The 13,018-nt window shown below is 43.0% G+C and overlaps 1 protein-coding gene across 4 annotated transcripts in view; it reads left to right on the plus strand.

Annotated features, from left to right (window-relative positions):
- Window positions 1-13,018, plus strand: part of CSNK1G2 (casein kinase 1 gamma 2) — an 87,959-nt gene that overhangs the window by 69,604 nt on the left and 5,337 nt on the right. For 3 of the 4 annotated variants that reach the window (XM_039328459.1, XM_039328458.1, XM_039328460.1), the window contains 3 exons: window positions 428-576; window positions 2,403-2,486; window positions 10,013-10,117. In XM_039328459.1, coding sequence (XP_039184393.1) covers window positions 428-576; window positions 2,403-2,486; window positions 10,013-10,117 — 338 coding nt within the window. The remainder of the gene's footprint in view (window positions 1-427; window positions 577-2,402; window positions 2,487-10,012; window positions 10,118-13,018) is intronic. The other variant, XM_039328461.1, reaches the window with a different exon arrangement.

A 13,018-nucleotide genomic window follows, 5' to 3' on the forward strand; every position in this document is an offset into this window, starting at 1 on the left:
ACCTTCCTGAGCAGGGGGTTGGACTTGATGACCTCCAAGGTCCCTTCCAACTTATTATTATTATTATTATTATTATTATTATTATTATTATTATTATTATTATTACTGCAGTGATTCACTTAAAAACTGTGGCGAGAAAGATCGTAAAGTGGAGCAAAACTTTAACAACTATCTTTGCTTAGCAACAGAAAGTTTGAGCTCTGTTGTGGTCGTCAGTTGAGGACTCGCTATAATCTGTAGTTTTGGTAGAATCCAGACCATACTCAGCCCCCTCATTTGTGTTTCCAGTTGCTGATTTCTCCAGGGCAGTCACATAAATTTAGCTCCTGTCTGTGTTGCCGCCATTTTCATTTTGTTGAGCGTCACGCCTGCATTTTTCCTCCTGGTTTGAGTTTTAAATAGCAGATGTGCCCTTTTTCTTTTGCAGAGGAGATGGCCACATACCTCCGCTACGTGCGACGTCTGGACTTCTTTGAAAAGCCAGATTATGACTATCTACGGAAACTTTTCACTGATCTGTTTGACCGGAATGGCTACGTCTTTGATTATGAATACGACTGGGCTGGGAAACCTTTAGTAAGTAGCAGCCAGGGAGGTCTGTGGGTGGAGAAAGATCTCTCTCCCCCTCCCCCTCCCTCTCTCTCTCTCTCCCTCCCTCCCTCTCTCTCTCTCTCTCACACATAAACAGCCTTTTTGTTCAGTGGAGGAAGTTAGCAGAGATGCTATGACGGGTAGACAACCTTGGCTCTTTTATGACTCGTGGACTTCAACTCCCAGAATTCCTGAGCCAGCATGGCTCAGCTTGGAAACCTCCCTTTCCCCTCAGCATGGCTGGCTCAGGAATTCTGGGAGTTGAGGTCCACGAGTCATAAAAGAGACAAGGTTGCCTACCCCTGTGCTATGACATAAGCACAAACAATTCATCACCCAAATATTTTCAAGAAAGATGTCAAATATTATGTGGATTGTTATAACACTTCTTGAGAATCACCTTTATGATCTGGAAAGTAAGTACAAATAGTGTCTTACTAATGGCCAAGGTTGCACTTTTCCTATTAAAGTAAGAAATTGGTGCTTTTTGCAACTTCTCAATTATGAGTACAGCTGTCCAGATGGTCCTTGACTTATGACCATAATGGTGCCTCTTTATCACGGTCGTAAGTTGCGACAATTGTAAAATGGGTTGGTCATGTAGCAGTCATGAAGGGAATGCCACAGTTTTCAATTTTATTTTATTCATGAAATGTATATACAGCCCATCTCAGTGTCAAGAGACTCTGGGCACTTGTTAAATGAATGCAGTGGTCGTTAATGTGGTTTGCTACGGGTGTGTTTTGCCAAAAACCAAGTATAAATGGTGTTTTTTTGCAAAACTGTTGTAAAATACAGTCACGTGACCTTGGGATGCTGCAAACAGGCCTAGATGGCCGTTGTGTTGCCAAAGATTCAAAGTTCAGTCAAGTGACTGCTAGGCGGAACAACAAATCCCGGCTGTAGGTAGCCCCAAATTAGGTCCGTGATAACTTTGAATGGTTGCTAAGCAACTAGTTGTAAGTCAAGGACTATCTGTACACTGTCCATTCTCAGAGGGAAGGAGCAAATATCAAGGCCACTATTCTGTATTAACAGGCAGTCCTCAACTTACCCCCCACAACCGAGTCCAAACTTTCTGTTGCTAAGCAGGAAGGTTGTTAAGTGAGTTTTGCCCCATTTTTACGGCCTTCCTTGCCACAGTTCTTAAGTGAATCACTCCAGCTGGTCAGTGAATTGTTCAGTCTTCAGGCGAATCTGGCTTCCCCTTTTGCTTGTCAGAAGCTGGATGAGAAGGTTACAAATGTCGATTACACTGACCCCCAGAGAGTGCAGTTGTCATAAACACGTGCCGGTTGGCAAGCATCCAAATTTTGATCATGTGACCGTAGGGATGCTGCAACAGCCGTAAGTGTGAAAAATGGTGAGAAGTTACTTTTTCAGTGCTGCTGTAACTTCAAACTGTCACTAAATGAATAGCTGTAATTTGAGGACTTCCTGTATTGGACCATTGGTTTCTTTTGGCTGTCTTGGGCATTTGATTATAGAAAGACAGGATAACCCAGGGGTCTTCAAACTTGGCCCTTTTATGACTTGTGGACTTCAACACCCAGAATTCCTCAGTCAGGCAAACGTGCCTGGTTGAGGAATTCTGGGAGTTGAAGTCCACAAGTCATAAAAGGGCCAAGTTTGAAGACCTCTGGGATAACCAAACAACCTGACTATTTCAAGACATTTGATTCTCTTTTCTTGGGGAGAGAGGCATTTGTTCTCCTAGAAGACCCCTGGATGGGTCACATTTTAAAGCCCAATTGTCTAAATTGGTGGAGAAAACACTGAATGTTTGCCTATTTCTCTCCTCCCTTTTGCAGCCAACCCCTATTGGCACAATCCAGAGTGACGTACAAGTCCAGCCTCCAAACAGGGAGAAAGCACAGCAGTACATCAAACAGCAGGTAACTAGTCTTTGATTTATTGATCTGCTTATTTCTTTCCTAGGGTCAGAATGTGTTTAGGTGAGTAACTTAAATGAGAGTCAGATCACAGGTTTAATTTGTGCAGCAGAAGTAGTATAAGGCAGGTTTTCCCAATCTTGGCAACTTTAAGATGTGTGGACGTCAATTCCCAGAATTTCCCAGCCAGCCCTGCCATGTTGGCTAGGGAATTCTGGGAGTTGAAGTCCACATGGCCTAAAGTTGCCAAGACTGGGAACCCCTCCTGTAAGTTATTCTGACAAGGGAGGCAGGTGGCACCTGCAGTTAGAGTACAGTACTGCAGGCCACTTTAGCTGACTGTGTTCAGCAGGTCAGCAGTTCAAATCTCACCGGCTCAAGGTTGACTCAGCCTTCCATCCTTCCGGGGTAGGTAAATGAGGACCCAGATTGTTGGGGGCAATGTAAATATATATATATATATATATACATTGCTTACTGGTGTACACCGCTTAGAGAGTGCTTGTACTTAAAGCGGTATATAAGTCTCATAAATAAATAAACCTGGAAATGGAGGCTTGGTGCCACCTGGTGGACAGAACCAGAGATATCTTTGTCCCATGGAAGTGTGGCTAAAACATGGCTTGATGTGAAGACATCTGATCTTGATCCAGAATAATGGTTCTTCATACTGATAATGGTTGGGATAGATCAGGGGTATCAAACTGCCGGCCCACGGGCCAGACACGTCACAACAAAACTGTGCCCACCCCATTGCCAGCAATGGGGGAAAACCTCCGATACGTCGTGTGATGTCGCGAGTTTAACATACCTGGGATAGATGGTCTAGTTCTCTCCTTAGGTTTTGGACTTCAACTTCCATAAGAGAGCCAGCTTGGTGCAGTGCTTAAAGCACCAAGCTAGAAACCGGCAGATTGTGAGTTCAAATCCAGCTGTAGCCATGAAAACCAGCCTGGCCACTCACTCTCTCTCATCTCAGTCCAACTCACCTCACAGGGTTTTTGATGTTGTGGGAAAAATAGGAAGAAGGAGGAGCATTTGATAGGTTTGCCCCCCTTGTTTATCGAAATGGTTCTTTATAAAAATAATAAAGGCGGGATATAATAAATAAATGAGTTCTAACTAGCATGACCAGCAGTAAGATAATCGTGGGAGCTGTAATTCCAAACATCTGCAGGGCTATCCTTAAATCTCACTGCACAGCAGGGTCATTTCCTACCCTGCCACCTTTAATTGGAGAGGCCAAGAGCAGAACCCCGGACCTTCTGCATAAAGGCAGAGGATGTATTTTTTGGGTACGGGCCTCCATTCTGCTGCCTTTCTCTGTTAATCTAGTTGTCTAACTTGACTGGTCAAATCTTTTGCAGGGTTTTTTCCCCATTGGGTCCCCAAAAATATTTTGAATGAAAATATGAAATATGTTATCCACTAGTAATGGGATGGACATCTTACTAGCTGTCTGTGCCCTTGAAGCCCCGTGTATAGGACGTGTCTATATTAATCTATATTAACCTAGATTTCTTCTCTAAAGACTCCTGGCTGGATTTGCGCATGTTCAGCCTAATCAGCTATAATCACAATAACAGTGTCTGAACCACCATTTTGGAAATATGGAGTCCACCCAACTCAATTCTTCTAGTCCTGAGTGATGTGCTAAGATAACACTAGCAAGACTTGATTACGTCAAAATCCCTTCACCATTGGCCAGGCAGACTGCGGTGTGTTAATGGCTTGTTCATTACAAGTTCCAGCATTTGGAAAGCTTCTTCTATGATGTCCAAGGTGCAATAGTGAATTCTATAATGAAGATCCTTGCTTGTGTTTTTTTTCCCAGCCACTTTATATCACCAACTCTTTTTCTTAGAGGACTTATTGGACGGGGCTTTGGCATGACCTCAGAATTTATTGAATTTGGCCTTTGCACAGTGGCTAATAGGCAGAATATAATTTAACCCACAGTTAATCAAATGTTTTAAATGAAAACTACCACTTTTTCATCCCTATATTGAGTGGGTTCTTGGTTTATCTACCTGGTCGTGTTGTATAGATTTCAACACTCAAATTTCAGGGATTTGAGGTTGAAAAATATTGGGTTACACTAAAATATAATAAAATGACAGTAGGTCTTTTGGGCCTTTTGGCCATAAGTAAAATTGAATTGAATTGAATTGAAGGATGCAGTCAAAACCTTCAACAATCCAATCTAGCTAATTAAGGCAGCCCAAAAAGTATTCTGCAGAATCCAGAAAGTATTAAAGCAAAAAGTATTCTGCAGAATCCAGAAAGTATTAAGATTTTTCTGGCATGCAGGATGTTGGAGCCATTCCAATGTCTCAAAAAGGAAGATGTTTGGGAAGGGTGGCAGACACTGAGAAGATGCTAGGTTCCTATTCCCCTCCCCCTATAATAATAGTAATAATAGTAGTAGTAGTAATGATGATGATGTTGGAAGGCACCTTGGAGGTCATCTAGTTCAACCCCCTGCTCAGGCAGGAAACCCTATACCATTTCAGACAAATGGCTGTCCAGTCTCTTCTTAAAAACGTCCAGTGTTGGAGCATTCACAGCTTCTGGAGGCAGGTTGTTCCACTGGTTAATTGTTCTGACTGTCAGGAAGTTTCTCTTTAGTTCTAGGTTGCTTCTCTCCTTGATTAGTTTCCATCCGTTGTGTCTTGTCCTGCCTTCAGGAGCTTTGGAGAATAATAATAGTAGTAGTAGTAGTAGTACTAGTAGTAGTAGTAGTAGTAGTAGTAGTAGTAGTAGTAGTAGTAGTAGTAATAATAATAATAATAAAGTTGGAAGGGACCTTGGAGGTCATCTAGTCCAACCCCCTGCTCAGCTTGACTCCCTCTTCTTTGTAGCAGTCCCCTCATTTCCTCTGGAGTGGAAATCTCCCATATTTCTTCCCTTAAAGTTCTTATGGGCTAAAACCAAGTCTCGGCCTATCCACCCCACCATGCATAACAATATTGTAAAGTCTGGTAAATCTGAAAGTATATTTGTCCCCCCTCATCTTTAGAGTCTAAGAAACTAGGGAGGGTCCCTTCTAAAGACATTTGTCACTCCCCCATTCCTTCTGTGGGCTGAACGGCCTGTTGTCTACTCTTGACCGATTCCTCCTGTCTCTCAAGAGCATTCCTATAGACCAGTGGTTCTCAACCTTTTTAATGCCGCGACCTCCCAATCGGTCGTAAGTCAAGGACTACTCAACCGGTTGTAAGTCGAGGACTACTCAACTGGTGCAGCACCATTTGCAGAATGGGACTTTTGGCGGGCTCAGCAGGGCAGAGACAGCCTGGACAATTCCTATTGGCTTTTGAAAGCCAATAGAATTAGACTCTATTCAAGAGAGTCTAGTCTATTGGCTTTCAAAAGCCAATAGAATAAAAGGGAGTAGCACAGCTAAGGAAAAGGGGAAAAAAATGGCGGACTGCGTTGTTTGGTGACCCCCGTGAAATGGTCGTTCGACCCCAAATGGGGTCCCGACCCACAGGTTGAGAACCACTGCTATAGACCCTTACAGGCAGGCCTCATCTAGTGACTGTCTCATTTAGTGACCATCTCATTTTAGCAACTGTAGTTACAGCAGTGATGACAAATTTCTCAACTCAAGTCCACACTTTTACGACCTTCGCGGGTCTACAAAACAAAGCATAGGTGCTATTTCACTTAGCAACAACTAAATTGGTGGTCCCAATTGTGATCACTAAACGAGGACTACCTGTATATACATCAGGATAAACTTTCCAGTAGGTGCTTGGATGCTAAGCCATATTCAGTGTTAAAGGTGTTAATCCCTCTTACTTGGTATTGGACTCCAAGCAAAGTAGGAGCTGTTGCAGAAACTGCAACACTGCTAAATCTGAGCAAGTTATTGTAGTCCAATTGCTTGATAAACAGTTTTTTTTTTTTTAAATTAAGGACATAGATGAAGAAGCCCTGACAATAGATAGCCAGCATGGATTCTGCAAGGCTAAATCTTGGCTTGCCAACCATTTTAAGTTTTTGAGAATGTTAGTTGGCCACTCTTTGACCATGTTATATATTTGGATTTTCAAAACTCTTTGGACAAAATTTCTCATCAGAGGGTCTTTAGTAAACTGTAATTGATCTGGAATAGTAGCTTTTATGGATTGCTAACTGGTTCAAAATCAAAGAGCAAAGCAGCAGTAAATGGGACCTTTCCTTTAAAGGCGGAATATGAGAAAAGTCTCTGTTGGAGCTAGCGTTTAAAACTCAATAAATTACTATGAGGTAGGGATAAACAGTATGCTGATCAAGTTTGCAGGTGGCAGCAAGCTGTTCAGTCTGATAAACACTTTCATTTTGGCAGACATACCGTATATGCCGGCGTATTAGGCGACCCGGCGTATAAGACGACCCCCGTCTTTATAGCCGGGCCGCATTCCTAGAACGTCGTCTTATACACCGGAAACTACCAGTATTTCCGGCGTATAAGACGACTCGGCGTATAAGACGACCCCCGTCTTTGGCGCCGATTTCAGCGCTCGCGGAAGTCATCTTATACGCCGGCATTTACGGGTATCTCTCTGAATTGGGTGAATGGTCAGGCAATGGTTTAAGGAAATGTAAAGTGATGCACACTGGGAATTTTTTTTTTAAAAAAAAAAACTAAGTTCATGAATATAATGATGGGGGGTCAGCTTCTGTAAATAACCAAGAAAAAATCTTGGGTCATAATGGAGAGTTATATTAATGTGTCAACTCAGTGTGTACTAAATATGAAAAAGGCAAATTCAGTGCTAGGCCTAATTAGGAAAACATAGCTCGGTGACATTGCAGTGTGCTTGTATGCAGATAATCCTCGACTTACAACCATTTGTTTAGTGACCATCTGAAGATACAACGGCACTGAAAAAAATAAATTATGACCAGTCCTCACACATACAACCATTGCAACAGGACTATAATCATCAGATCAGAACTGGCATGTATTTGTGATGATTCCAGTATCCTGGGAAGGTTGCCATTTGCAACCTTCCCAGCAGCTTCCAACAAGCAAAAGTTAAGGGGGAAGCCATATTTGCTTAATGACCGTGTGATTAACATAACAACTTACAGCGATTCAGTTAACAACGAAGCAAGCAAGGTCATAAAATCAAACATTCTTAACAACTGCTTTGCTTAGCAATGGAAATTCTGGTCCTAATTGTGGTTGTAAGCCAACACCTATGGGTTCATCTGCATTTGGTCTCATGCGGACAGTTCCGGTCACCATAAGAGATATAATAGCAACCAAAATAATTGAAGGATTTCACCTTTCTTATGAGAAAAGCCAAAATATTTGGGGTCCTTTCACTTAGCAAAAAAAGATAGGTTGAGTTGTCCAAAATCATGCATGGCCTAAAACAGGGGTGTCCAAACTTGGAAACCTTTAAGACTTGTGGATTGCAACTCTCAGAATTCCTTAGCCAGCATGGCTGTCGGGGGAATTCTTGGAGTTGAAGTCCGCAGATCTTCAGGCTGCCCAGGTTCCTGTCCTAAAGAAAGAGAAACCTCTCTCATTCTCAAAACATTAGGAGCAGGGATTCGTGGAATGTTTGGAAAGGAGGCGTTGCCTTACATTGCCATTAACATAAATTCATTATCACAAAGCACGACGCTATTAACTTGGGCAACTTTTATTATTTATTTTTATTTATTAAATGTATTGGCTGCCCATCGTACCACAGGGTAACTCTGGGCATTGTGCATTATTAAGAGGGCAAAATTATACAAAGCCTATACACAATACAAGCAAAATACAATAAAAATACAAATCCTCAACCCTAACTAAAAGATGGGGAGGGAGTCGCATGAGCAAATGGGGTGGTGGGATCTGTTATTAATACCATACTGGGCAGAGCCAGGTCTTTTAAGTTCTCACGGAAGATCTGCAGGATTGAAGCCCGCTTCTCTGGGAGGCAAGGTATTCCAAAGGGCAGGCTCAATGACAGAGAAGGCTTTTCTCCTGGGCCCTGCCCACCGGAAAACCCTGGCGGTTGGCTTTAGAAGGGGATTGGGTAAATTCATTGTCCATCAAGGACTGTTGGGCCTGGAGACTCCACGTTGCATCTGGTCTGGGGACTGCATACCTTCAAATCCCAGGTAGAGGACAGCGTTGTTAGAGTAGCAGGTCTCGTTCGCCTCTTTGTACGCACTGCAGATCCATCCATCTTTTGTGGTGAACAAAACGCTGAGCTAAGGTGAGCCTTGACCTGACCCAGCAGGTGGTTCTTAGGCTGTTCTGTCCTAAAAGAAGTGGTTTCTTCTTTTAGAACAGAGATCAGAAACAGACATATACATACATATATATATACATACATACATACATACATACATATATAGGTCTTTGGTTATTCAGGTTTTCTCCCGCGTAAAATTGGAAGTGTCTTGGCGACGTTTCGACGAAGTCCCATTCGTCATCTTTAGGCTGGTGTTTTCAACTTCGTGCTTCGAGGAGCACGAAGCTGAAAACACCAGCCTGAAGATGATGAATGGGACTTCGTCGAAACGTCGCCAAGACACTTCCAATTTTACGCGGGAGAAAACCCGAATAACCAAAGACCTACATACAAACACCCGCGAAAACCTCAGAAAATATATCTGCCTAACATGCAGATAGCCCAGGTTCGAATCTCAGAAGAGTAAGTCTGGCTGAAGAGAGTTAAAGGAACTCGAAATAGCTATACCAGTTCTCTCTTTATTCTTTGTTAGCAACCTATAAGAAGATTTAACAAAAATAGGCATTGTGTAAGGACTGAGATTATTTTCCACTTTCCACACTGTGTGTCCTTCCCTATGACTGCCTCTTGGGAGAAGCATAGGTAGAAAAGAAACAAGGTGGGTGATCCTCTCTGCCTGGTGACAGTGGATTCTGATCCTGATGGGAACACCCTGGATTTTAAAGTGTGTGTGTGTGTGTGTGTGTGTGTGTGTGTGTGTGTGTGTGTGTTGCTGAATGACCCCCGCAACTACACAGCAACAGAAAGGCGGCTTCTTGTTTGCAGGGGCATCTACAGTTGCGCACTACTGCCATACTAAAGAAATACCCTGCCCTCCCTCCCCCCGGGGTAGCAGCTGACATAGGTTGCAAAAATGCAGCCATTGTAAACAAAGCGTGGGAGGCAGCGAAGGTGGGAAATTGACCTGTAATATTTTTGGACATTGAAATTTATGCAAATGCAACGAGGAACCACAAATTTGAGGCGCTGTGGGATAGGTGGGGCAAACATAACTTCTGGCAAACTCAAAGAGGTTCCGAAGGGAGCAGGGAACATGGTCGGCGCTCCAGGATGGAGCGTGCCCATCTCTCTACCTGGCCATGCTGATGACATTTGAGGGATGCTGTATTGATTTGCACTTCTAGGCTGTTTCAAATTCTTTTTCCTTTTGCATGTGGTTATTTTTCCCATTTCTTCACCTGTCTTCAAAATCCCCCATCTTTCTGTCTCCCTAATCCCATTTTTTTTTTAAAAAAATGATTACTGTGATTTTTCCCCTTTGTTTCCTGCCTCCGTCATGAGCAGTCACCTGAGGGGACCGACTTTTGGGATCCCCAGGCTGGCCAGCAGCCTGCTGAGGACGCCCTGGGAGCCCCCCTGGCAGCCAGCAGGCTTGGGGGTTCCATTCAGGTACATGAGAGGGATGGGACGGGAGATTGGAGGTGTGTGTGTGGGGGGGGTGCCCCACCTGCTGCCGCCGGACCCCAGCCATGCCATGGAAATCTTCTGAGTTTTTCCCCCGTGACCCTCTGTATGTCCAGACCAGGGGTAGTCAACCTTGGCTCTTTTATGACTCGTGGACTTCAACTCCCAGAATTCCTGAGCCAGCTTAGCTGGCTCAGGAATTCTGGGAGTTGAAGCCCACGAGTCATAAAAGAGCCAAGGTTGACTACCCCTGGTCCAGCCACCGTGGCACCAATTTGCTTTTCAGTCCTGTTTTGATGGCACGTGGACCATTTCAGAAATACTGAAATGCAGTTTGTTCTGCCTTGAACTAGATAGTTCGCCTTTCTCCTCATTGCTCATTCTGCTTGGCTCCCCGAAATCGTGTGAAAAAAGTAAAGAAAATTCCTTTCTTCGTAATGAGTGATTCCTGTAAGAAATCAGGTTTGTTTGGCTTCAGGAGGGGAACTTTACGTTTTTAATTATAGCAGTGGTTCTCAACCTTTTTAATGCCGCGACCCCCCAACCGGTCGTAAGTCGAGGACTACTCAACCAGTCGTAAGTCGAGGATTACTCAACTGGTGCAGCACCGTTGGCAGAATGGGACTTTTGGCGGGCTCAGCAGGGCAGAGACAGCCTGGACAATTCCTATTGGCTTTTGAAAGCCAATAGAATTAGACTCTATTCAAGAGAGTCTATTCTATTGGCTTTCAAAAGCCAATAGAATAAAAGGGAGTAGCACAGCTAAGGAAAAGGGGGAAAAAATGGCGGATTACGTTGTTTGGCGACCCCCGTGAAATGGTCGTTCGACCCCAAATGGGGTCCTGACCCACAGGTTGAGAACCACTGAATTATAGGAACAAAAAAAAAGGGAGAAGGAAAAAGATGGAGGGGGAAGAAACGTAACCACTTGGGAGTTTAAATATATAAACACTTGCAAACTTTAAGAAGAAAATGTTAAAGCCATACTTGGTAGGTCAAATTTCTACAAAAACCACTTGTAGAAATTAAGAGACTCTACTAGCAAAATCTTGTGAACGTAGGTAGGAATAGAAATCATGCTTAAAGGCGTGTTCCTGTGTTTTTGCTGTGTGTTTGCCTGTGTGCGCGTGCGCCACTTCAATGCAAGGGAGGATTCTAGTTCAGCCATAAGAGTATCTAGAAAAAATTATATACATGTATAGTAAGCATTCCTTTTGTGTTCCTCTGCCTGTCGTTGGTGTGCAAGACCCATCTGCTTTTGGAGATGCAAAAAATCCTCACCAGGACCATAAAGGAAACCCAGATTCCTGGATTTGCAGATGTTCATCACATTCTGTTGGGTTTCATTTGGGTTTTGTTGAGCCACAAAATCGGCACAGAGGCCCGTGCTAAGAGGCTAGGATTCTACAATGTGGAATTCTCATCTGGCTACTGAATTAAACATTGGTTTTAATCTAATTTGCACCTTAATGTCCAAAGTTTGTTCAGAACAAGGTCTAATGTGTACTTTGTATCTCTTCGGTAAAGCTTTTTGGCAAAGAATAATACCAACATTTAAATTTGTGGACAACAGGAAAAAGAACAGTGAGCCAACATGCTGGGTGCAGCTGTCCTTCATGTCCAGGCGCTCTGTCCAGTTTATAAACTTGCTTGATGGTCTGTTCTACCTCCACGAGGACTAGACACATTAAAATAATGATGATTAGACAATAGTTATAATAATAATGATCAGGTAAAGATGACAGAATCAAAATAGTTGATGTAAGACTAGCAACAATCTGTTAACAACGGACGGATTTTAAATGATGGGATTCTCAAATGGGCAGCATTTGTATGATAGGAAATTTACCTAATTACATCTGTGCTGGATTTCTAGCTCTCATGGCTGTGTTCCTTAAAGTGCCACTCTTGTCTTTTCTGGGTCTTTGTCCATGGTTGCCTCTTTCCTCTTTGCCCCTCCCAAGCTCTTGTGTGCATTACTTTCTCGTCTGATGCACATCTGTGAAAAGGTACCAACTTTCGCTTAATGCAAGAATCTGAACCCTCATAAGCCAGCAACTAAAAGCATACATTAAACTGGGTCTGCAACCCCAGTAGTGGATGTAACTGATTTGCATTGGTACAGCTATTAAGTAAAACCTAACAGCTTTGGGCCAGGGAGGAAGAGAGCAGCGTGTTCAGGAAAGAACTATTATTTCTGAATCTCCTGAATATGAAATGACATTGTGTAGGAAACCAGTTTTAGCCCTGATACCACTTCAGCTGTTCAAAAATTAAGGACCTCTCTGTCCATTTGATAAAGATGCTGAACCTCACACACAAATGTATTCCTTTACATAAGCAGATACTGTGGATCCAAGGAGATAGTCCTTGACTTATGACTGTAGCCTGGCAATTACGGTTGTAAGTCGTGACGGCTGTAGAGTGGATCGTCACATCCCTCTTTTTGCAGTGGTTGTTAAGTGAACACCAGAGTTGTTAAGCAAACTTATTGTTCTTTATGGGCTACGTTTTTCCAGAAGCTGGAAGTAAATGCTGGTTTGCAACAAAAATGTTATAAATCACGGTCGCACAAACGACCATAAATGCAGGCCAGTTACCCAGCGCCCAAATGCAGTCACATGACCATGGGGAGAAACTGGCCTTCAAATTCAAAACTACAGGAGTGGCCAAAATTGTGGAAACCTTTTGGGAAAAGTGTTTTTGAGGTTTGATGGCTAATAACACCACTTTTTTTGGCGTAATACCATAAAATTATATATCAGTGGAAAGATAATTTAATCAAGAATGTAATGCAACAAAGTTTGTTCAGTTATCTGTACTGTAGCCTATGAAAAGATATAGCCAAATAACCAGAAAAAGGAAGCACAACTTGCTTAGGTTGAT

The sequence above is a fragment of the Crotalus tigris genome, unplaced genomic scaffold, assembly GCF_016545835.1.
Source record: "Crotalus tigris isolate CLP2741 ecotype Arizona unplaced genomic scaffold, ASM1654583v1 scf7180000024379.1109085, whole genome shotgun sequence".
In the NCBI taxonomy this organism is placed as follows: Eukaryota; Metazoa; Chordata; class Lepidosauria; order Squamata; family Viperidae; genus Crotalus; species Crotalus tigris.